This window comes from Ranitomeya variabilis, chromosome 7 (assembly GCF_051348905.1).
Source record: "Ranitomeya variabilis isolate aRanVar5 chromosome 7, aRanVar5.hap1, whole genome shotgun sequence".
NCBI classification, from domain to species: domain Eukaryota; kingdom Metazoa; phylum Chordata; class Amphibia; order Anura; family Dendrobatidae; genus Ranitomeya; species Ranitomeya variabilis.
In genome coordinates this window covers 151529078-151556114 of record NC_135238.1, presented here as the reverse complement: position 1 = coordinate 151556114, position 27037 = coordinate 151529078, and the positions used below count along the sequence as shown (strand labels likewise).

At 46.8% G+C, this 27037-nt stretch overlaps 1 protein-coding gene across 3 annotated transcripts in view; it reads left to right on the top strand.

The window, feature by feature from the left end:
* The window catches only part of FLACC1 (flagellum associated containing coiled-coil domains 1), a 194640-nt gene that overhangs the window by 8784 nt on the left and 158819 nt on the right, over positions 1 to 27037 (top strand). For 2 of the 3 annotated variants that reach the window (XM_077274743.1, XM_077274746.1), the window contains exon 5: positions 10057 to 10190. The exons of the other annotated variant lie outside the window; for it this stretch is intronic. In XM_077274743.1, coding sequence (XP_077130858.1) covers positions 10057 to 10190 — 134 coding nt within the window. The remainder of the gene's footprint in view (positions 1 to 10056; positions 10191 to 27037) is intronic. 3 annotated transcript variants of the gene reach the window in all.

The following is a 27037-nucleotide window of genomic DNA, read 5'->3' as shown; positions in this document are numbered from 1 at the left end:
TGAGTTTGGATCAGAAGACCCGCTGCCTTCTGGACATCACGGCCTATTCTCGTACTGTGAATGTCTGATGTGTGAAACTGACCTTAGTCTGATCACTGGGGGTCTCACCTATGGGGCCTTCACTGATAACTTGAGCTGGGGGCTTTGAGCTCCCTATTTTTCTTCATTTTGAGGGTCTTGAAAGAAACATCAATCAAGCGTGTACTCTGTCGTTCCTTCAAATGTCTATGGGGCTCATCAAAGCAGTAGATGTTGTATTCAGATATTTCCGTTAGTCAAATAGCCCAGACCCTCGGCATCGTCAGCTGTGGGGAGTTAGAACCTAGGAAGGGACAACATTCTCCAGAGTTGAAAATATTAGGAAATGTTCCCTTTTATTTTCCAACCTCTTTTGGATCACTGCAGAAGGGCATTATATAGCTTTTTTTTATCCGAAATGGATCCCTGAGAACTGAAAGCAGACTGGTACGTGTTGCCCCTGACTGCATACCTACAGAAACATGATATTGTTTTGCAGCCATTTTATTAATCGGAATAATTGGAGCACGATAAAGTTTCTCTATGTTTAGCGTGTACAAACAGTGCAGTATTTCACATAATAACTACAAGTGTACCCAGATCACGGCCCACCTAGAATATAGAAATGTAATTATGTTTATATGGTAACACACTGTATACACAATTAAGCAACCTGACAATATAATACTATAAGCCATACGGTAATGTACTTGCTGCATTATGCAATTCTTGCATGGGTAAATAGTTTATTGTTCGCAAATTGTCACTATTCTGCACCTAAAAGTCTCGTATTACTCATTGACTATAATTTATAAAATAGTTTTGGCCACTTTCACACAATATTATTCTGTATTTCTGTTTATAAGCTACAATCCAGAGTTGATCCAAGACATGGAAGAGGTGCAAATTTTTCCATTACAGTAAAGTTATCATTTCTGGCTGCAGCTTCCAGATACTGATACTAAACACCGATATGACTTGTACCTAATCATGGTCTCTTATGGTCATCATTATGGATCATCAATAATATCAGATTCGTATTCTATAGGCTTTACAGTATATTATCTTTTTTCTGCTATATCATGAATGTATAGTTATCCCTACTGGGGCTGTTACTATATTTTCCTACGATCTTTTTCGCAGTGTCCTATTTATATTGGTCTATGTTATCAATAGGGATATTCTTAGGGATTGTTTAGGGCTCAATCTTCATTGATCAGGGGGCACCACTGTCATTCAATTTAGGATGCCAACCTCTGCAGCTAGGTAGGGTCTCAAATGGATATTTGTTCATATTTATCCTACCTTCCCGATATTGTGAAATTTATGCAATCTGCTGTGTCCCGAATTAGTACCTATTGTGTAATTGTTGATTTATTATTGGTCATTTATTGGCAACGATCACATGTTCAGTATTCGGACAGTCTTTAACATCAGTATTTGTAAGTAGGGATTGGCGTACCTGAATGGTAAGGTTTGGGGTCCATTATAAACATCTAGTGTCTGTGCACAGACCCCGAACACAGACTTCTCCCTGAAGTCCGTGTTACTGTTTGAGTTCGGCAGTCCAAACATCCAGTGTTTCCCATGTTGTCACCTGTGTGACACCGCGAGAAACACCATCTCTGATCAGAGAGCTGAGGTTCCCACGTTGTCATACAGATGACAGCGTGTGTGTCAACAACAGTGACCGGCAGCAAAAAGGTTACTGTCGGTCACAGACATCAGCTGATCAGAGTACTACTTGAAGCATACAATGATGAATAGTATTCATCAGCCGGAGCCTGTGCAATAAATAAACAGAATTTTAAATAAATGGTATGGGGTCCCCTCTATTCTTGATAACCAGCGCAGGCAAAACAGACACCTGCAGGCTGCAGCCCTCAGCTGTTATTGTTATCTTGGATGGTTATCAAAAATAAAGGGGTCCCCACACTGTTTTTTTTTGTTTTTTTTTTAAATTACTTAACACCTTCATGACCCAGCCTATTTTGACCTTAATGACCTTGCCGTTTTTTGCAATTCTGACCAGTGTCCCTTTATGAGGTAATAACTCAGGAACGCTTCAACGGATCCTAGCGATTCTGAGCGTTTTTTTCGTGACATATTGGGCTTCATGTTAGTGGTAAATTTAGGTCGATAATTTCTGAGTTTATTTGTGAAAAAAACGGAAATTTGGCGAAAATATTGAAAATTTTGCAATTTTCACATTTTGAATTTTTATTCTGTTAAACCAGAGCGTTATGTGACACAAAATAGTTAATAAATAACATTTCCCACATGTCTACTTTACATCAGCACCATTTTGGAAACAAATTTTTTTTTTTGCTAGGAAGTTATAAGGGTTAAAATTTGACCAGTGATTTCTCATTTTTACAACAAAATTTACAAAACCATTTTTTTTAGGGACCACCTCACATTTGAAGTCAGTTTGAGGGTTCTATATGGCTGAAAATACCCAAAAGTGACACCATTCTAAAAATTGCACCCCTCAAGGTGCTCAAAACCACATTCAAGAAGTTTATTAACCCTTCAGATGTTTCACAGCAGCAGAAGCAACATGGAAGAAAAAATGAACATTTAACTTTTTAGTCACAAAAATGATCTTTTAGCAACAATTTTTTTATTTTCCCAAGGGTAAAAAGAGAAACTGGACCACGACGTTGTTGTCCAATTTGTCCTGAGTACGCTGATACCTCAAATGTGGGGGTAAACCACAGTTTGGGCGCACGGCAGGGCTCGGAAGGGAAGGAGCGCCATTTGACTTTTTGAATGAAAAATTATCTCCAATCTTTAGCGGACACCATGTCGCGTTTGGAGAGCCCCCGTGTGCCTAAACATTGGAGCTTCCGCACAAGTGACCCCATTTTGGAAACTGTACCCCCCAAGGAACTTATCTAAAAGCATAGCGAGCACTTTAAACCCCCAGGTGCTTCACAAATTGATCTGTAAAAATAAAAGTACTTTTTTTTCACACAAAAAATTATTTTAGCCTCAATGTTTTCATTTTCACATGGGCAACAGGATAAAATGGATCCTAAAATTTGTTGGACAATTTCTTCTGAGTACACCGATACCTCACATGTAGGGGTAAACCACTGTTTGGGCACATGGTAAGGCTCGGAAGGGAAGGAGCGCCATTTGACTTTTTGAATGAAAAATTATCTCCATCGCTAGCGGACACCATGTCACGTTTGGAGAGCCCCTGTGTGCCTAAACATTGGAGCTCCCCCACAAATGAGCCCATTTTGGAAACTAGACCCCCCAAGGAACTTATCTAGAAGCATAGTGAGCACTTTAAACCCTCAGGTGCTTCACAAATTGATCGGTAAAAATGAAAAGGTACTTTTTTTTCCACACACAATTTCTTTTAGCCTCAATTTTTTCATTTTCACATGGGCAACAGGATAAAATGGATCCTAAAATTTGTTTGGCAATTTCTCCTGAGTACGCCGATACCTCATATGTGGGGGTAAACCACTGTTTGGGTGCACAGCAAGGCTTGGAAGGGAAGGCGCGCCATTTGACTTTTTGAATGGAAAATTAGCTCCAATCGTTAGCGGACACCATGTCGCGTTTGGAGAGCCCCTGTGTGCCTAAACATTGGAGCTCCCCTACAAGTGACCCAATTTTGGAAACTAGACCCCCCAAGGAACTTATCTAGATGCATAGTGAGCACTTTAAACCCCCAGGTGCTTCACAGAAGTTTATACCGCAGAGCCGTGAAAATAAAAATAATTTTTCTTTCCTCAAAAATGATTTTAGCCCGGAATTTTTTATTTTCCCAAGGGTAACAGGAGAAATTGGACCACAAATGTTGTTGTCCAGTTTGTCCTGAGTATGATGATACCCCATATGTGGGGGTAAACCACTGTTTGGGCGCACGGCAGGGCACGGAAGGCACGCCATTTGGCTTTTTGAATGGAAAATTAGCTCCAATCATTAGCAGGCACCATGTCGCGTTTGGAGAGCCCCTGTGTACCTAAACATTGGAGCTTCCCCACAAGTAACCCCATTTTGGAAGCTAAACCTCCCAAGGAACTAATCTAGATGTGTGGTGAGCACTTTGAACCCCCAAGTGCTTCACAGAAGTTCATAACGCAGAGCCATGAAAATAAAAAATAATTTTTCTTTTCTCAAAAATAATTTTTTAGCCCACATTTTTTTATTTTCCAAAGGGTAACAGGAGAAATTGGACCCCAAAAGTTCTTGTCCAGTTTCTCCTGAGTACGCTGATACCCCATATGTGGGGGAAAACCACTGTTTGGGCACATGCCGGGGCTCGGAAGGGAAGTAGTGACGTTTTGGAATGGAGACTTTGATGGAATGGTCTGCGGGCATCATGTTACGTTTGCAGAGCCCCTGATGTGCCTAAACAGTAGAAACACCCCACAAGTGACCCCATTTTGGAAACTAGACCCCCCAAGGAACTTATCTAGATATGTGGTGAGCACTTTGAACCCCCAAGTGCTTCACAGAAGTTTACAACGCAGAGCCGTGAAAATCAAAAATTATTTTTCTTTCCTCAAAAATGATGTTTTAGCAAGCAATTTTTTATTTTCACAAGGGTAACAGGAGAAATTGGACCCCAATAATTGTTGCCCAGTTTGTCCTGAGTATGCTGGTACCCCAAATGTGGGGGTAAACCACTGTTTGGGCACAAGTCGGGGCTCGGAAGGGAGGTAGTGACGTTTTGAAATGCAGGCTTTGATGGAGTGGTCTGCGGGCAACACATTCCATTTGCAGAGCCCCTGATGTACCTAAATAGTAGAAACACCCCACAAGTGACCCCATTTTGGAAACTAGACCCCCCAAGGAACTTATCTAGATGTGTAGTGAGCACTTAGAACCCCCAAGTGCTTCATAGAAGTTTACAACGCAGAGCCGTGAAAATAAAAAATAATTTTTCATTCCTCAAAAATTATGTTTTAGCAAGCAATTTTTTATTTTCGCAAGAGTAACAGGAGAAATTGGACCTCAATAGTTGTTGTCCAGTTTGTCCTGAGTATGCTGGTACCCCATATGTGGGGGTAAACCACTGTTTGGGCACACATCGGGGCTCGGAAGGGAAGCGGTGACGTTTTGAAATGCAGATTTTGATGGAATGGTCTGCGGGTGTCACGTTGAATTTGCAGAGCCCCTGATGTGCCTAAACAGTAGAAACCCCCCACAAGTGACCCCATTTTGGAAACTAGACCCCCCAAGGAACTTATCTGGATGTGTGGTGAGCACTTTGAACCCCCAAGTGCTTCACAGAAGTTTATAACGCAGAGCCGTAAAAATAAAAAATAATTTTTCATTCCTCTAAAATTATGTTTTAGCAAGCAATTTTTTATTTTCGCAAGGGTAACAGGAGAAATTGGACCCCAATAATTGTTGCCCAGTTTGTCTTGAGTATGCTGGTACCCCATATGTGGGGGTAAACCACTGTTTGGGCGCACGTCGGGGCTCGGAAGGGAGGGAGCACCATTTGACTTTTTGAACGCAAGATTGGCTGGAATCAATGGTGGCGCCATGTTGTGTTTGGAGACCCCTGATGTGCCTAAACAGTGGAAACCCCTCAATTCTAACTCCAACACTAACCCCAACACACCCCTAACCCTAATCCCAACTCCAGCCATAACCCTAATCACAACCCTAACCCCAACACACCCCTAACCACAACCCTAACCCTAATTCCCAACCCTAATACCAACCCTAACCCCAACCCTAACCACAACTTTAACCCCAACACACCCGTAACCATAACCCTAACCACAAGCCTATTCTTAACCCTATTTCCAACCCTAGCCTTAATTCCAACCCTAACTCTAATTCCAACCCTAAGGCTATGTGCCCACGTTGCGGATTCGTGTGAGATTTTTCCGCACCATTTTTGAAAAATCCGCAGGTAAAAGGCACTGCGTTTTACCTGCGGATTTACCGCGGATTTCCAGTGTTTTTTATGCGGATTTCACCTGCGGATTCCTATTGAGGAACAGGTGTAAAACGCTGCAAAATCCGCACAAAGAATTGACATGCTGCGGAAAATACAACGCAGCATTTCCGCGCTGTATTTTCCGCACCATGGGCACAGCAGATTTGGTTTTCCATAGGTTTACATGGTACTGTAAACCTGATGGAACACTGCTACGAATCCGCAGCGGCCAATCCGCTGCGGATCCGCAGCCAAATCCGCACCGTGTGCACATAGCCTAATTCTAACGCTAACCCTAGTTCTAACCCTAACCCTACCCCTAACCCTAGTTCTAACCCTAGTGGAAAAAAAAATATTTTCTTTATTTTATTATTGTCCCTACCTATGGGGGTGATAAAGGGGGGGTTCATTTACTATTTTTTTTATTTTGATCACTGTGATAGGTTTTATCACAGTGATCAAAATGTACATGGAACGAATCTGCCGGCCGGCAGAATCGGCGGGCGCACTGCGCATGCGCCCGCCATTTTGGAAGTCGGCGGCACCCAGGGAGAAGACGGACGGACTCCGGGAGGATCGGTAAGTATGAGGGGGTGGGGGGGTGGATCGGAGCACAGGGGGGTGGATCGGAGCACGGGGGGAGCGGACAGGAGGATGGGGGAGCAGACAGGCGGACGGAGGGGAGTACGGGACAGAACGGAGGACTGGGGAGGAGATCGGTGGGGGGGTGCAGACCAGTGTTTCCAGCCATGGCCGATGATATTGCAGCATCGGCCATGGCTGGATTGCAATATTTCACCATTTTCATAGGTGAAATATTGCAAATTGCTCTGATTGGCTGTTGCACTTTCAACAGCCAATCAGAGCGATCGTAGCCACGTGGGGCAAAGCCACCCCCCCTGGGCTAAAGTACAACTCCCCCTGTCCCTGCAGATCGGGTGAAATTGGAGATAACCCTTTCACCCGATCTGCAGGGACGCGATCATTCCATGATGCCACATAGGCGTCATGGGTCGGATTGGCACCGACTTTCATGACGCCTACGTGGCATCATGAGTCGGGAAGGGGTTAAATAAATAATTTTAAAAAACTGCATGAGGTCCCCCCCCATTTTTGACAACCAGCCAAGCTAAACAACCAGCTAAGCTAAAGCAGACAGCTGGGGACTAGTATTCTCAGACTGGTAAGAGGCCATGGATTTTGCTTTCTCCCCCCACCAACCTAAAAATAGCAGTCTGCAGCCACCCGAGAAAAGGCACATCTATTCGATGCGCCAGTTCTGGTGCTTTACCCGGTTCTTCCCATTTGCGCCATAATGGTGGCAAGTGGAGTAATATTTGTTGAGTTGATGATCAAGCTCAGAGGTTAGTAATGGAGAGGCATCTATAAGACACCCCCATTCCCGAACCAAACTTTTTTTTTTTAAATGTTTGGCAGAACCCGAAGGACCTGAACATTCACCGGTAATCCCATCATTATTTGAAAGCCAAAACCAGGAGTGGGTGATAAATGCAGAACTGGTGACGTGCAGTGTCGGACTGGAGCACCTTGGGCCCACCAGAGAAAACCATTCTTGGGGCCCACTATGTAGCTACATAGAAATAGATACAAGACCACCAATTGTGCGGTAAAAAGCACTAATATCAGGTAGTACGCATCTTAATTATGTAGCAAGGGTTGGGGTAGCCCCCTCACAGAATATAATGTAGCCCCCTCATAAAATATAAAGCAGTCCCCTCTCATAGAATATAATGCAGCACCCCACAAAATATAATGCAACCCCCTCAGGTATGACGCAGTCCCCACCATAGAATATAATGTAGCACCTCATAGGGTATACTGTAGCCCCCTCATGGGGCATAATGCTGCCCCCTCATATAGTATGATGTAGCCCCACAGAATATAATGTAGTCCCCTGAGAAAATGCAGCCCCACTACAGAATATAATGGAGCCCCCCATAGAGAATACTGTAGCCCCCTCATATAGTAATATGTAGCTCCCCAGAATATTATGTAGTCTTCTGAGAGAATAATGCAGCCCCACCACAGAATATAATGCAGCCCCCCATAGAGTATACTGTAGTCCCCCATAATATAATGTAGTCCCCTGAGAATAATGCAGCCCCACCACAGACTATAATGTAGCCCCCCATAGAGTATACTGTAGCCCCTCTTCCCCCACCATCATTGTCCATTTCATCACCTCCATTGTTGCCTCCCCCACCACCATCATTGCCTCCCCCCACCACCATCATTGCCCATCACCACCATCATCATTGCCCATTTCATCACCTCCATCATTGCCTCCCACCACCACCATCATTGCCTCCCCCCACTGCCATCATTGCCCATCACCTCCATCATTGCCTCCCCACCATCATTGCCTATCAGCTCTATCATTTCCTCCCCCACCATCATTGCCTATCACCTCCATCATTGCCTCCCCCACCACCATCATTGCCCATCACATCCATCATTGCCTCCCTCACCATCATTGCCCATCACCTCCATCATTGTCTCCCCATCATCATTGCCCATCACTTCCATCATTGCCTCCCCTCACCTCCATCATTGCCCATCACCTCCATCATTCTCCCCCACCATCATTGCCCATCACTTACATCATTGCCTCCCCCCACCGCCATCATTGCCCATTACCTCCATCATTGCTTATCACCTCCATCATTGCCCATCACCTCCATCATTGCCCATCACCTCCATCATTGCCTATCAGCTCTATCATTTCCTCCCCCACCATCATTGCCTATCACCTCCATCATTGCCTCCCCCACCACCATCATTGCCCATCACATCCATCATTGCCTCCCTCACAATCATTGCCCATCACCTCCATCATTGTCTCCCCATCATCATTGCCCATCACTTCCATCATTGCCTCCCCTCACCTCCATCATTGCCCATCACCTCCATCATTCTCCCCCCACCATCATTGCCCATCACTTACATCATTGCCTCCCCCCACCGCCATCATTGCCCATCACCTCCATCATTGCCCATCACCTCCATCATTGCCCATCACCTCCATCTTTGCCTATCACCTCCATCATTGTCTCCCCCACCATCATTGCCTATCACCTCCATCATTGCCTCCCCCACCATCATTTCCTATCACCTCCGTCATTGTCTCCCCCCACCAATATCATTGTCCTTCGCCACCACACACACAGCACAGCTTACCGCAGCAGCAGCTCATCACACACACACGGCACAGCTCAACGCAGCAGCAACTCATATCACACACACACAGAGCACAGCTCATTTCCTCGCAGCAGCACATCCTGGCAGCTTCTTCCTCACCGGCAGCTTTCTGTCTGAAACAGCGCGCTGCATGATGACATAATCCAGCTGGGCTGTCTCAGACAGGAAGCAGGACGCCGGGAGGTGAGCTGCGCTGTGTGTGTCTGTGTGTGTGTGTGTGTGTGCGGTGCTTTGTGCGTGTATGTGGTGGGGCTTTAGATGCGGGCAGTGTTAGCTGCAGCCTGTGGCTAACGCTGCCCGGTATTAAAGAGAAATGGTATTCACGCCTCTCCACGCCCATAGGGGCGTGGGGAAGCGTGAATATTCATTTTGCTTTAGCAGCGGGGACAGGATCCTGTCTCCAGCTGCTGCTACTCTGGCACAGGGCGGGCCTCCTTGACTCAGGGGCCCCATAGCCACTGGCTGGGGGCCCCTGGAGCAGTGGGGCCCTAGGCAGCTGCTGGCTAGTATGCCAGCAGGTGTCAGAGCCTGGGCCCACCGGAGAATCCTCTGGTTCTCCGGTGGGCCAGTCCGAGCCTGGTGACGTGTTTCTCTTATACTTTTCCTCTGATTGTTCCACTCTTGGTTTTGGCTTACAAACACTGATGTAAAATAATAACCACATACTGATGGTGTGACCGTGGAAAAACAGCCAGTACTATTGTGATGAATCACGGGTGTGGTTTTAATATAATCTAATAAAATTAAAGTTTTAAATGTTTTTTTTTCTTCTTTATTCTGTTTTAGCCCCCTGAGATTTTAAATAATTTTTTTTTATACTAAACAGTGGCCATAATACGGCCATGTGAAAGTGTCCTTTAATTTATTTTGCTTGAACTTACACAGGTCTCCTTCATTTTCAGACTGACAATTTCCAGGTAATATCACCTGGTTATAGTTTTAAACGCTCCAAGGACTATATTGAAGTCAGACTTGAAGAGCAGGTTTTTAAGAGTGTCAAGACACCAGATGACACAGGGCTGCCACCCAAGTCCAGGTAATGTGGGAAAAATTAGAAACATTTTCAATTTAGCTTAAAGGGAGTCTGCTGGTGATTTTGACCCTGTAAAACTGATGACAGCATTAGAGATCTGAGAGTTGTACAGTTGTTTTCTATCTGGCGCACACCGCCTCCTTTTTTCTGGATATTCCCTAATGTTGACATGCCCTTTGTATTTCGCAGTGAGTGTTTTATGTCTCAATAACTTTTGCATATTCCAGATTTATAATAATTTCACTTATGATGTTGTTTTTTTACATTTAAAATAACTTTGACAGTACATTTAAATTAACATTAACATTTCTGCTTTTTACATGCACTTTTTTTTCAGCACACAGCAGGATGCAGACAGACTGGGGCTGAAAACACTGGCGCACCGTGCCCACCCGCTGTCTCTGCTGTCTACCATGGTGGGTAGGAAGGGGAGCAGCATCAGTTGAGCAGCGGGTTGGACAGGAGGCTGGAGCACGCTGCTGCGGCTAACTCTAGGCCCACTGCTAAATAGGAATGAATATTCACTGCATTCCACGCCCATCTGCGTGGAGGGCAGTGAATCTTTATTTATCTTTATTAGCGTCTTGGTATGATTGGCCCCCATCTACGATCTTCGTATGCATGGCCCCATCCTTATGATTGGCCCCCACCCCCATCCTGGTATGCATGGCCCATCAGAAAACATAAAAAAAAAGTTACACTTACCTTCCCGGCACTCCCTCGCAGCGTCCTGCTCCGTTGCCAGCAGCTGCTTTATGCTTGTAAGCAGCATATGGCATGGACAACATGCGCTGCTCACAAGCAAGGCTTGGCTGCCAGAATACTCACTGCGCTGCACGCCGGGACTGTGCACGCAGAGAGTAGTGAGTATTAATTTCTCTTAAATCGTGGCACACGTGACTGCCGGCTGCAGCAGGAAGGCTCCAGCTGCCACTGTGCGCGCTACTGAAGAGCAATGAATACTCACTGCTCTCTGCGTACACAGTCTCGGCGTGCAGAGCCGTGAGTATTCCTGCAGCTGTGCTCTGCTTGTGAGCAGTGCATGACGTCCCTGCCATATGCTTGCTTACAAGGATAAAGCAGCTGCTGGCATTGGAGCAGGACGCTGCGAGGGAGCGCTGGGAAGGTAAGTGTAATGGTTTTTTTTTTAATGTTTTCTGGTGGGGCCATGCATACCAGAATGGGGATGGGGACAATTATAAGCCTGAGGCCATGCATACCAGAATGGGGATAGGGACAATTATAAGGCTGGGGCCATGCATACCTGGACAGGGATGGAGGCCAATCGTACCAGCATAGGGATGGGCCATGCATACTAGGAGGAGATGGGGGCCCTGCACACCAGCATAAGGATGGGGGCCATGCACACCAGGGTAAGGATGAGGGACATGCATACTAGGACGAGATGGGGGCCTTGCATACCAGGATGGGGATGGGGCCATGCATACTAGGATGGGATGGGGCCATGCATACTAGGATGGGATGGGGCCATGCATACTAGGATGGGATGGGGCCATGCATACTAAGACAAGATGGGGGCCCTACATACCAGGATAGGGATGAAGCCATGCATACTAGGATATGGATGAGGGCGATCATTCCTACCAGGATAGAGATGAGGGGGCCATGCACATCAGGATTAGGATGAGGGGGCCATGCATACAAGGGTAGGGATGAGGGGGCCATGTGTATCAGGATGGGGATGAGGGGACTATATATTCCAGGATAGGGGATATTAAGTACAGGATTGACCACATTTTTTGCTTCAATTTTTTTTGTAATTTCCTCCTCTAAAACCTAGGTGCGTCTTATTGTCCAGTGTGTCTTCTAGTCTAAAAAATACGGTATATTCACGCTGAATGCATTAGTGGAGGAGGTGCCTAATGCCACTTCCTCCACCAATCGGCGTGTGAAACTGCTGATGTGATGACGTCATTTCATCGCGTCAGCTGTGTACTGCGGAGAGTCAGTGCACCGAAGACACCAAGACAGGAGCAGAAGCAGAGAGCTGGGGAACGGGACCGAGGTGAGTGTGTGTTTTTTTTTGTTTTTTTTTTTAGTTATTTATGTACAGTGGGTATGGAAATTATTCAGACCCCTTTAGGTTTTTCACTCTTTGTTTCATTGCAGCCATTTGGTAAATTCAAAAAAGTTCATTTTTTTTCTCATCAATGTACACTCTGCACCCCATCTTGACTGAAAAAAATAAACAGAAATGTAGACATTTTTGCAAATTTATTAAAAAATAAAAACTGAAATATGATATAGTTATAAGTTTTCAGACCCTTTGCTCAGACATTCATATTTAAGTCACATACTGGCAGGTGGGAGGGTGTTATATTCTGTGTGTGGATGGGGACATTTTTGAGAGCACCAAACTCTATAATGGCCATGAATGGGGTTCTGTGTCATGGGTGATAACACAAAGGGGCTTTAATATGGGCACAATTACTGAGTACATTCTGCAATACATCTCTCTCCCGGTTTAAAAAAGTTGGGAGATATGACCCCACCTATTATGCTGAATACTTACACACACACACACACACACAGTGGGGAAGTAGGGAAATACGTATTTAATACACTGCCGATTTTGTAAGTTTTCACACCTACAAAGAATAGAGAGGTCTGTAATTTTTATCTTAGATTCACTTCAACTGTGAGAGACAGAATACAACAAAAAAAACTGAAAATCAAATTGTATGATTTTTAAATAATTAATTGAATTTTGCTGCATGAAACAAGTATTTGATCACCTACCAATCAGCAAGAATTCTGGCTCTCACAGACCTTTTAGGCTACTTTCACACTAGTCTGTCGGTATGGACCGTCGCAAATCGTTGGCCCGACGTACCGACGGACAGTGTGTTAATGTAACACAACGTGGGCAGCGGATGCAGTTTTACAACGCATCCGCTGCCCATTGTGAGTTCCGGGGAGGAGGGGGCGGAGTTTCGGCCGCGCATGCGCGGTTGAAAATGGCGGACTCGACGCACAAAAAAAGTTACATGGAGCTTTTTTTGTGCCGACGGTCCGCCAAAACACGACGCATCCGTCGCACGACGGATGTGACGTGTGGCAATCCGTCGCAATGCGTCGCTAATGAAAGTCTATGGAGAAAAAACGCATCCTGCGGGCAACTTTGCAGGATGCGTTTTTTCTCCAAAACGACGCATTGAGACGTGCGTCACACGACGCTAAAGTGAAAGTAGCCTAAGTTTTTCTTAACGAAACCTGTTATGATCTGGTAACCTTGGAGCCGCATGAGAGACTTTCTCAGGAGTAGGTGGTACCTGTACTGACCGCAAACCCTAAACTAACACCGCAACTAGAAGTAGCCGTGGGATGTACCTAACACGTCCTAGACACCTCGACAAAGCCGGAGAACTAAATACCCCTATAGATAGAAATGGGAATTCTATCTTGCCTCAGAGCAGAACCCCAAAGGATAGGCAGCCCCCCACAAATATTGACTGTGAGTATAAGAGGAAAGACACACGCAGGCAGAAAAACAGGATTTAGCAATAGAGGCACTTCTAGCTAAATAGAAAAGGATAGGACAGAATTCTAAGCGGTCAGTATTAAAATCCTAAAAATATCCACAGCAGATAATACAAATATTCCACATCTAACTAAAGACATAGAAAGTATATCTGCATCTCCTGAGAATCCAGCATGACTGAAAAATCCAAACAAAGTCTAAGCTGGACAAAAAACACAATAAATTCCACTGAATTGCAAAGCACACTGCAAGTGTGCACAGAGACAAAAAACAGACACTTATCTTATCTGAATTGGCAGCATGGCATGAGGAGCTAGAGAGAGATGCAATCCCTCCAAGTACAATGGACAACTGGCACTGACTCATGGGGCCTGCACACCTAAATACCTAATAGAGCTGCAATCAGCAGAAACACCTGCCCGATTACAACCCCAAAACAACTGCACTACCACCAACAACCACCAGAGGGAGCCCAAGAGCAGAATTCACAACAGTACCCCCCCCTTGAAGAGAGGGTCACCGAACCCTCACCAGAGCCCCCAGGCCGATCAGGATGAGCCAGATGAAAGGCACGGACCAAATCATCAGCATGGACATCAGAGGCAAAAACCCAAGAATTATCCTCCTGGCCATAACCCTTCCATTTGACAAGGTACTGAAGCCTCCGCCTCAAAAAGCGAGAATCCCAAATCTTCTCAACCACATACTCCAACTCCCCATCAACCAACACAGGAGCAGGAGGATCAACAGAGGGAACAACGGGCACCACATATTTCCGCAATAAAGATCTATGGAAAACATTATGGATGGCAAAAGAGGCCGGAAGGGCCAAACGAAAAGACACCGGATTGATAATCTCAGAAATCCTATAAGGACCAATAAACCGAGGCTTAAACTTAGGGGAAGAAACCTTCATAGGAACATGACGGGAAGACAACCAGACCAAATCCCCGATCCGAAGCCGGGAACCAACACACCGACGACGGTTAGCAAAACGCTGAGCCTCCTCCTGAGAACACCAAATTGTCCACCACATGAGCCCAAATCTGCTGCAACATGTCAATCACAGAATCCACACCAGGACAATCAGAAGGTTCAACTTTCCCCGAAGAAAAACGAGGATGAAAACCAAAATTACAAAAGAAGGGCGAAACCAAGGTAGCCGAACTAGCCCGATTATTAAGGGCAAACTCGGCCAATGGCAAGAAAGCCACCCAATCATCCTGATCTGCAGACATAAAGCATCTCAAATAAGTTTCCAAAGTCTGATTAGTTCGCTCGGTCTGGCCATTTGTCTGAGGATGAAATGCGGAAGGAAAAGACAAATCAATGCCCAGCCTAGCACAAAAGGCCTGCCAAAACCTAGAAACAAACTGGGAACCTCTGTCAGACACAATATTCTCCGGAATACCATGCAAATGAACCACATTCTGAAAAAACAACGGAACCAAATCAGAAGAGGAAGGCAATTTAGGCAAAGGCACCAAATGAACCATCTTAGAAAACCGGTCACAAACCACCCAGATAACCGACATCCTCTGGGAAACCGGAAGATCTGAAATAAAATCCATAGAAATATGCGTCCAGGGCCTCTCAGGGACCGGCAAAGGCAAAAGCAACCCACTAGCACGGGAACAACAAGGCTTGGCCTGCGCACAAGTCCCACAGGACTGCACAAAAGAACGCACATCACGCGACAAAGAAGGCCACCAAAAGGACCTACCAACCAAATCTCTGGTACCAAAAATACCAGGATGGCCAGCCAACACAGAACAATGAACCTCAGAAATCACTCTACTAGTCCATCTATCAGGAACAAACAGTTTCCCCACTGGACAGCGGTCAGGTTTGTCAGCCTGAAATTCCTGCAGAACCCGTCGCAAATCAGGGGAAATGGCAGAAAGGACCACCTCTTTCTTCAGAATGCCGACCGGCTCAAGTACCTCAGGAGAATCAGGCAAAAAACTCCTAGAGAGGGCATCAGCCTTAATATTCTTAGAACCCGGAAGATACGAAACCACGAAATCAAAACAGGAGAAAAACAGGGACCGAGCCTGTCTAGGATTCAACCGTTTGGCAGATTCGAGGTAAATCAGATTTTTATGATCGGTCAAGACCACAATACGGTGCTTGGCTCCCTCAAGCCAATGTCACCATTCCTCAAACGCCCACTTCATAGCCAACAACTCCCAATTGCCGACATCATAATTGCGTTCAGCAGGCGAAAACTTACGGGAAAAGAAGGCACACGGTTTCATCAAGGAACCATCAGAATTCCTCTGAGACAAAACGGCCCCTGCCCCAATCTCAGAAGCGTCAACCTCAACCTGAAACGGAAGAGAAACATCTGGCTGACGCAACACCGGGGCAAAAGTAAATCGGCGTTTAAGCTCCTGAAAGGCAGAGACAGCCACAGAGGACCAATTCGTCACATCAGCGCCCTTCTTCGTCAAATCTGTCAGGGGCTTAACCACACTGGAGAAGTTAGCAATGAAACGTTGATAAAAATTAGCTAAGCCCAAAAATTTCTGAAGGCTCTTCACGGATGTGGGCTGAATCCAATCATGAATGGCCTGAACCTTAACCGGATCCATCTCTATAGATGAGGGAGAAAAAATGAAGCTCAAAAAAGAAACCTTTTGCACTCCAAAGAGACACTTAGACCCCTTCACAAACAAAGCATTATGACGAAGGATCTGAAATACCATCCTGACCTGTTTCACATGAGACTCCCAATCATCGGAAAAAATTAAGATGTCATCCAAATATACAATCATGAATTTATCAAGTGTGAGATAGCACTCACTAGCGTACTGGGGAATACTCGCTTGGCAGCAGGATAAGCATAGACAGGCACGTTTTTTCTCACATAAATAGTCCATGTGGTTTATTATCCACTCCGCATAAACCACGGAAGGCCATGTTACACATCACAGACCTCACATATACTTAGCACTTCACAGTATACGGCTTTGAAGTACAATCAGCAAAGATGCAGGACCTTACTTTGTTCAGTTGTCCTGGGTGACTGCATGCCGCACAGTTCATTAACTGCCCTTCATTAAGGCACATAGTCCTTTCCTTGTGCTGTTCAGGGATCCGGTCCTCCTCCCAGGACCTCCCAACGCCAGCATGTGCTTCCAGGAAGCCTTCTCCCAGGTCTTCCCACACAGGAACATACACAGCCCTCAGGAACCATGTGACCCACACCCTGGTCACATTATGTACCTGTAACCACACCCACAGTAATGGATTACATGGGCTGGTCACGTGATCCTGACATCATTGCAGGTCCTCAAAACACCCGCACTGCCAAGTAGGAAAAAGGGGTACAGTGAGCGCCCTCACCCAGTGGTGAGGTATGTGGGTAGCCAGACCCTCCCATCTCTCATAGCTACCCACAACCCGGACCCAGATTCACTAAACATCATCTTAGTGCTCATGTGCACCAAAGACCAAATACTCCGGGTTGCATTGTGGGGAGCATCTCCCCATATCAAGGGAGACTTACAGTGCAGAAGACCTCCTCCTCTGCGACACATACCTCCCATTAACCACAATGCCGGACACTGTCTCACTATCACATCCATGCATACAACTGCCATGGATTCTCACGGCCTCAATACGACTCCGTGCGCATACTGGGGAGACCATGCAGCGCCCCCTACCTGTTACAGGGGTCACTGCATCACATATCCCCCCCCCCTCTGTTCAAACTTGTGGGGTTGAACATCTGTCAGACACCTGGGGACTCGAGACCAGGTACCCAAGTCACCTTGCCCTACTACTCGAGAGGGCCCTCTCAGTCGGGTTTGGGCATCATGGTCAATCTGGCGTCGCAATCCCCTTGCACCCATATGACCTGTGTGGACTGACTCTTTGTCAACACGTCCGCTACCGGGTCTCCCACCTATGTCACTCAGCCCTGAAATAACTGAGACGACACTACTTTTATCTCTTTCATCAGGCCTCTTTCTGTAACCTCTCTGCTGGCCATTTCTTCCATGGTATTTATGTCTTCTCTTAGTCTCATCTTGAGGACCTTCAGCCCTTAGCGAACCTCTTCGCCTCTCTAACCCGTGAGATGATGCTGGCGGCCATTTGTTTCCCATTTTCTGCAGCTCTTTATTGATCTGTTCCCTCTCACGTCTTAGCTGCTCAATTTCTTTTAGGTACGCCACGCGATACCCCAGGAGCATCCGGAAATTCTCAAGAGTCTCCATGGTCCCGACAATAAGAAATGGAACCATCCCATCTTTACCCACGTCCTGGGCCTCGTCATCTGCCGGAATCCTTAGTCTCTTCACACCGGACTTATTCACTATCTCCTGCATCACTCTCCCAAGTCTTCCGACGACTTTCGCCACCAGCGCTTTGGGCACTTGGATGACTTTTTCCACAAAGCCTAGCCGATTTTGAGCTTCTCTCGCAAGCTCCAGACGTCGAGCGGCTTCCTCATTTCTCAACAGGATCATCCGTTTCGTGTGGAGACATTGTAGGTGTATATCCTTCAGGACAGCCACCCGCTTCACTGTGACCTCCTTAGTCGACAGTATCACCAACTGTTTTGTCTCCAGTGCCCAGTGCACACTACACGCTTCTACTGCCTTTTTAAAGGCCTCATGTACACCCTCTCTGGTGCATGCATCTTGCGCCTCTTCGGGTACGTCTATCACGCACTTGAAGAGCGGAGTCTCACTCTCCTCAGGAACGGATGGCTCCTGCTTTGCCATCGACCTTTCCATCAAGACATCTTCCCCAACCGGGAGACTATCTTGTTCGGCTCTTAGCACACACTCTTCTTCAGCTTTACCCTCTTCCAGACCCCTGGTCAAGATGGGCATTAGCAGCTTCACCTCGTTACCACTCTGGTACTGGCATGGTAAGTCTGCGACCACCACCTCTTTCTCTTGTAGAGGGCCTTTTAGTGCTTCTCTGAGCACTTCCATGTCTTCCTTTAGGGTCTTATACATACGTTGCCATGTGAACAGGTGACCTCTGAGCTCAGAGACTTCCTTCTCCAGCTCATCCACCCTGTGCTCAGCCGCTTGTCTCAGGACCCTTTCTCGTTCGACATGTTCTTTCACTGTCTCTTTAATCAGCTCTATTTCATGATCCTGTTCTCTTTTGGCTAACATGTGTCGCATTATCACTTCTTTAAATATACTTTCAGATGGGCCAGCTTGCTCACCCACACTCTGCTGTTCCGAGTTTTACCTATTTCTTCATTAACAGGTTCAACACTCTCTTGGGCTTCAGTAGTGACAACCTTAGCCTCGTCCCCATTCACAGGGACTTCAGAGTACTTCCTACACTCCAGGTCCTCTGCATCTTCCATCAAATCTTCACAAGGTGCAACTAGTTCAGCCCCTTTGCCTCTTTTACGTCTCCGGCGACGGGAGGAAGTTTTGCTACTTATACCAGAGTCAGTCTTACTGCCCTCTTTTCCATTTTCGTCACCGTCTGAATGGGAGTCACCACCACCCGATCGGTCATCCAGGAACCAGCCGTCCCCAGCTAAACAGGTCACATTTTCTGGAATGGCTGCCACCGCTATCATGACCTCAGCCTGTGGAGCCCCGTCGCCTCTCCGTGTCAGTACCTCTGATTGCACAGCGTCATACTCTGCTCCAGCGCTTGTTACTGGCCATGACATGTAACAGTCACCCCCAGAGCCAGTCTCACACCCCACAACATGGTGAACCCTCAAGTCACTCTTAAACTGGGTGTCAGCTTCACAGGCTTTATTGACCACGTCAGTTAAAGTCATCTTGGGGTACACATCAGGTGACATGTCCGTAAGTTGGGCAGACGCACCTTCCCCACTGGTCAACCCGTCATCTGACCCATCAGTTTTGGGAGGTGTTTCTGCCAACGTTGTGTCACTAAGTTGGGCCCGTTTACCATTTTCCTTGGTCATGCCCACCTTAGGACTGTCAACTCTAGGGAGCGCATTTTCAACAATGCTACCTCCCATACACATAATTTCCACAAACACTTCACCCTTTTTCCACCAGTCCCACAGTGCTTCCAAATCTTGCCCTATTACAATAGGACACGGCAAGTCCGGGACTACAGCCACCTCATGGTATGTGGAAACATCAGCTGCGACAATGTAGAGAGTGGCTGCCTGAAGACGTTTAGTGTCCCCAGGTGACACAGAACTTCCTGGAAGGGTTCTCAGCAAAGACGCCTCTCTCCCCGGGTCTATCAACCCCCGCACACACTCTCCATCCAGCAAAAAAGGACACAGTCATGACTCCTCACTGATTGCCGCCCCTCTTTTTGGCTCCGCCCCTTTTGGGCAAGTGCTCCGCTTTTTTACACCACCCCTGTTCGGGATACAGCCCCCTTTTGGGATTCCACCCCTTTTTGGGCTACTACCCCTATTTGGGTTACCGCCCCTTTTTGGGACTCCGCCCCCTTTTGGGCAACCATCTCCGTTTGGGTCACCGCTCACTATTAATGATACTCCCTTCCCTGGGATACACCCCGTGGACTTCCCCACGGCACTCAGACCCCAGTTCGCACAGTACACCCCTATGTCTTTGGGCTTGTACTGGCCCTTTAAGAGTCTGCACGACTTGGAAGAAAAGGGAAAAAAAAATATATATATATTTTTTTTTTATACGTCACTTCACCAGCTCCTGCTGGTACTGCCACAGCTCCCGCTGCAGACACATACAACCGGCACCTCCGGCTGCCAACCACAAGCCACTGACACTGCAGCTCCCGCAGCTCCAGCCGCCGCGGAACCCCTTGCTGCAACCGCGGCTACACTCCACAAGGCTCTACCGCAGACTTCGTGGACCCGCCAATCCACAGCGAGCCGCTTGTCACCTTCGTGGACCCGCCGATCCACAGCAAGATGCTTGTCAGCTTCATAACCCCGCCGAGTTACAGCCAGATGCAATCTTCGTGGCCCTGCCGAGCCACAGCAAACAACTCCACACGTGCGTCCTGGATCGTTGCCCGCATTCTCCACCATATGTGAGATAGCACTCACTAGCGTACTGGGGAAAACTCACGTGATCCTGACATCATTGCAGGTCCTCAAAACACCCGCTCTGCCAAGTAGGAAAAAGGGGTACAGTGAGCGCCCTCACCCAGTGGTGAGGTATGTGGGTAGCCAGACCCTCCCATCTCTCATAGCTACCCGCAACCCGGACCCAGATTCACTAAACATCATCTTAGTGCTCATGTGCACCAAAGACCAAATACTCCGGGTTGCATTGTAGGGAGCATCTCCCCATATCAAGGGAGACTTACAGTGCAGAAGACCTCCTCCTCTGCGACACATACCTCCCATTAACCACAATGCCGGACACTGTCTCACTATCACATCCATGCATACAACTGCCATGGATTCTCACGGCCTCAATACGACTCCGTGCGCATACTGGGGAGACCATGCAGCGCCCCCTACCTGTTACAGGGGTCACTGCATCACACAAGATAATTCCGGAAGATATCATGAATGAAGGACTGAAAAACAGATGGAGCATTAGAGAGCCCGAATGGCATCACAAGATATTCAAAATGGCCTTCGGGCGTATTAAACGCAGTTTTCCATTTGTCACCCTGCTTAATACGAACAAGATTATATGCCCCCCGAAGGTCAATTTTAGTAAACCAACTAGCCCCCTTAATCCTGGCAAACAAATCAGAAAGCAAAGGTAAAGGGTATTGAAACTTGACAGTGATCTTATTCAAGAGGCGATAATCAATACAGGGTCTCAAGGAGCCATCCTTCTTAGCAACAAAAAAAAATCCCGCTCCCAACGGTGAAGAAGATGGCCGAATATGCCCTTTCTCCAAAGACTCCTTAACATAACTCTGCATGGCGGTATGTTCCGGCACAGACAGGTTGAAAAGTCGGCCCTTAGGAAACTTACAGCCTGGAATCAAGTCAATAGCACAATCACAGTCCCTATGCGGTGGAAGGGAACTGGACTTGGGCTCATCGAATACATCCTGAAAATCAGACAAAAACTCTGGAACTTCAGAAGAGGAGGAAGAGGAGATTGACATCACAGGAATGTCATTATGAACCCCCTGACAACCCCAACTAGTCACAGACATAGACTTCCAATCCAACACAGGATTATGTATCTGCAACCATGGAAAACGCAGCACAATAGCATCATGCAAATTATGCAACACCAGAAAACGACAATCTTCCTGATGGGCTGGCGCCATGCACATGGTCACCTGTGTCCAAAACTGGGGTTTATTTTTAGCCAAAGGTGTAGCATCAATGCCCCTTAAAGGAATAGGGTTCTGCAAAGACTGCAAGGGGAAACCACAACTCCTGGCAAATTCAAAGTCCATTAAGTTCAAAGCGGCGCCTGAATCCACAAACGCCATGACAGAAAATGACGACAATGAGCAGATCAAGGTCACAGATAACAGAAATTTAGGTTGTACAGTTCCGATGGTAACTGAACTAGCGATTCTCTTTGTACGCTTTGGGCAGACTGAAATGACATGAGAAGCATCGCCACAATAAAAACACAACCTATTCTGATGTCTGAATCCTTGTTGTTCCGTTCTAGACAGAATCCTTTCACACTGCATAGGCTCAGGCATCTGCTCTGAGGACAACGCCACAGCGCGCACAGTTCTGCGCTCCCGCAAGCGCCGATCGATCTGAATGGCCAGAGACATAGAATCACTCAGACCAACAGGCGTGGGAAACCCCACCATAACATCTTTGACAGATTCAGAAAGACCCTTTCTGAAAATTGCCGCCAAAGCATCCTCATTCCATCTAGTCAGCACAGACCATTTTCTAAATTTCTGACAATACAATTCTTCCACTTCTTGACCCTGAGACAGGGCCAACAAGGTCTTCTCCACTTGATCCACAGAATTTGGCTCATCATATAATAATCCTAGAGCCTGGAAAAAGGCATCTACATTAAGCAAGGCCGGATTCCCAGATTCCAGGGAAAATGCCCAATCCTGAGGGTCGCCACGCAGCAGGGATATGACAATTTTAACCTGCTGAATGGGATCACCAGAGGAACGAGGCTTCAGAGCAAAAAACAGTTTACAGTTGTTTTTAAAACTCAAAAATTTTGATCTGTCCCCAAAAAACAAATCAGGAGTAGGAATCCTAGGCTCTAAAAGCGGAGTCTGAGTAATATAATCAGAAATACCCTGTACCCTAGCAGCAAGCTGGTCTACACGAGAAACTAATCCCTGAACATCCATGCTAGCACAAGACTCCTCAGTCACCCAGAGGAAAAGAGGGAAGAAAAGCCAAAGCAGACTACAGAAAAAAAAATGGCTCTTTCTTCCCTTCTTCTGAGATGCATTTAACTAATTGTTGGCCAGTTGTACTGTTATGATCTGGTAACCTTGGAGCCGCATGAGAGACTTTCTCAGGAGTAGGTGGTACCTGTACTGACCGCAAACCCTAAACTAACACCGCAACTAGAAGTAGCCGTGGGATGTACCTAACACGTCCTAGACACCTCGACACAGCCGGAGAACTAAATACCCCTATAAATAGAAATCGGAATTCTATCTTGCCTCAGAGCAGAACCCCAAAGGATAGGCAGCCCCCCACAAATATTGACTGTGAGTATAAGAGGAAAGACACGCAGGCAGAAAAACAGGATTTAGCAAAAGAGGCACTTCTAGCTAAATAGAAAAGGATAGGACAGAATTCTAAGCGGTCAGTATTAAAATCCTAAAAATATCCACAGCAGATAATACAAATATTCCACATCTAACTAAAGACATAGAAAGTATATCTGCATCTCCTGAGAATCCAGCATGACTGAAAAATCCAAACAAAGTCTAAGCTGGACAAAAAACACAATAAATTGCACTGAATTGCAAAGCACACTGCAAGTGTGCACAGAGACAAGAAAAAGACACTTATCTTATCTGAATTGGCAGCATGGCATGAGGAGCCAGAGAGAGATGCAATCCCTCCAAGTACAATGGACAACTGGCACTGACTCATGGGGCCTGCACACCTAAATACCTAAAAGAGCTGCAATCAGCAGAAACACCTGCCCGATTACAACCCCAAGACAACTGCACTACCACCAACAACCACCGGAGGGAGCCCAAGAGCAGAATTCACAACAGAAACCCTCCTACTCTGCACTCATTATCTTTACTAATTGCACCTGTTTTAACTCGTTACTAGTGATGAGCGAATATAATCGTTACTCGAGATTTCCCGAGCACGCTCGGGTGACCTCCCAAGTATTTTTTAGCGCTCGGAGATTTAGTTTTCATCGCTGCAGCTGAATGATTTACATCTGTTAGCCAGCATAAGTACATGTGGGGGTTGCCTGGTTGCTAGGGAATCCCCACATGTAATCAAGCTGGCTAAGAGATATAAATCATTCAGCTGAGGTGAGGAAAACTAAATGTCCGAGCACTAAAAAATACTCGGAGGTCACACGAGCATGCTCGGGAAATCTCGAGTAACGAGTATATTCGCTCATCACTACTCGTTACCTGTCCACACACTCAATTAATCACACTCCTACCTTTCCACCATGACCAAGAATAAAGAGCTGTCTAAGGACACCAGGGACTTAGACCTGCAAAAGGCTGTGATGGGCTACAGGACAATAGGCAAGCAGCTTGGTGAGAAGGCATCAACTGTTGGCACAATAATTGAAAAATGGAAGAAGTGCAAGATAACTGACAATCTTCCTTGGTATGGAGCTCCATGCAAGATCTCGCCTCATGGGGTAAGAATGATAGTGAGAAAGGTCCGGAATCAGCCCAGAACTACACTGGAGGACCCAGTGAATGACCTGAGCAGTGCTGGGGCCACAGTCTCAAACATTACCATTAGTAAGCCACTACATCGTCATGGATTAAAATCCTGCAGGGCATGTAAGGTCCCTCTGCTCATGCCAACACATGTCCAGGCCCGTTCGCCAGTGACCATCTGGATGTTCCAGAGGAGACGTGGGAGAAGGTCATGTGGTCAGATGAGACCAAAATATAACTTTTTGGTATCAACTCCACTTGCTGTGTGTGAGAGAAAGAAGGATGAATGCAACCCCAAAAACACCATCCCAACTGTGAAGCATGGCGGTGGAAACATCATAGGACGACTGCACTGTACTGAAGGAAGGATGGACAGGGTCATGTATTGCTAGATTTTGGCCAACAATCTCCTTCCCTCAGTAAGATAATTGAAGGTGGATCATGGCTGGGTCTTCCAGCATTACAATGACCGAAACACACAACCAGGACAAGGAGCGGCTCTGTAAGAAGCATTTCAAGGTCCTGGAGTGACCTACCAGTCTCCAGATCTAAACTCAATAGAAAATATTTGGAGGGAACTGAAACTCAATTATACCCAGCGACAGAGCCAAAACCTGAAAAATCTGGAGAAGATCTGTATGGAAAGGAGTTGCCATAATCCCTGCTGCAGTGTGTGCAAACGTGGTCAAGAACTATAGGAAACGTCTGACCTCTGTAGTTACAAACAAAGGTTTCTGTACCAAATATTAAGTTTTGTTTTTTCTTTTGCATCAAACTTATTTCATGCAATAAAATGCAAATTAATTATGTAAAAATCATACAATGTGATTTTCTGGAATTCTTTTTAATACTCTAGACTTTAATGTCTCTCACAGTTGAAGAATACCTACGATAAAAATTACAGACCTCTCTATTCTTTGTAGGTGGGAAAACGTGCAAAATCGGAAGTGTATCAAATACTTACTTTCCCCTCTGTATATGTATATACTATAATCTTTTTGAAAGGGGACTTTTGCTATGAGGTCCCATAAATTTTATATATGCTTCTGTAGGATGTATTTCTTTAAAAATGTATTTTTGCTCATGTAAAGATGCAAGTACAATTATATATTGCATGTAAAACAGTAGCGTAGCTACTAGGGGGGCAGAGGGGGCCATCGCCCCGAGTCCGGTGCTCAGAGGGGCCCCACCCGAAGCTACGCTACTGTAACTGTATTGGCGTGCACAGCATGCCAATACAGTTACATTCTGCAGCAGAGCAGGAAGAATCGTTCTCCCTGCTCTGCCGCCTGGCCGCTATGGGCCCCTGAGCAGACTGGGGGGCTGGTACCAGCAGTGGGCCCCCCACCTGTCATCGCAGAGTCAGCTGTATTGGCATCTAGACGATACAGCTGACTGCATTGATGAGGGAAGGAGCACTACGCTCCTTCTCCCATCATCCCCGTCAGCGTCTGATGTCACCGACGGCGACACTGATAGAGGGCGTGATGATGTCACTGCCCGGCGCCCGCGGTCCGGAGGTGAGCGGGAACAGCGCAGGAACCAGGAAGAAGAGAGGTGTGAGTATTTATTGTTTTTCTTAATGGGAGCTGCCTTATACTACACAGTCTGCCTGTGGGGGGGGGGTGCTGCCTTATACTACAGAGTCTGCCTGTGGGGTGTGCTGCTTTATACTGCAGAGTCTGCCTGTGGGGGGTGCTGCCTTATACAACAGGGTCTGCCTGTGGGGGGTGCTGCCTTTTACTGCAGAGTCTGACTGTGGGGGGTGCTGCCTTATACTACAGAGTCTGGCTGTGGGGGGTGCTGCCTTATATTACAAAGTCTGCCTGTGAGGAGGTGCTGCCTTATACTACAGGTTCTGCCTGTGGGGGGGTGCTGCCTTATACTGCAGAGTCTGCCTGTGTGTGGGGGTGCTGCCTTATACTGCAGAGTCTGCCTGTGGGGGGCTGCCTTATACTGCAGAGTCTGCATGTGGGGGTGCTGCCTTATACTACAGAGTCTGCCTGTGGGGGGTGCTTCCTTATACCACAGAGTCTGTCTATGGGGTGCTGCCTTATACTACAGGTTCTTCCTGTGGGCGGTGCTGCCTTATACTACAGAGTCTGCTTGTGGGGTGCTGCTGCCTTATACTGCAGAGTCTGCCTGTGTGGGGGGTGCTGCCTTATGCTGCAGAGTCTGCCTGTGAGGGGGTGCTACCTTATACTAAAGAGTTTGCCTGTGAGAGAGTGCTGCCTTATATTACAGAGTCTGCCTGTGGGGTGTGCTGCTTTTTACTGCAGAGTCTGCCTGTGAGGGGTGCTGCCATATACTACAGGGTCTGCCTGTGGGGGGTGCTGCCTTATAAGTCTGCCTGTGGGGGGTGCTGCCTTATAAGTCTGCCTGTGGGGGGTGCTGCCTTTTACTACAGTCTGCCTGTGGGGGGTGCTGCCTTATACTACAGGGTCTGCCTGTGGGGGGTGCTGCCTATTACTATAGAGTCTGCCTGTGGGGGGGTGCTGCCTTATACTACAGAGTCTACCTATGGGGGGTGCTGACTTTTACTGCAGAGTCTGCCTTTGGGGGGTTGCTGCCTTATACTAGAGTCTACCTGTGGGGAGTGCTG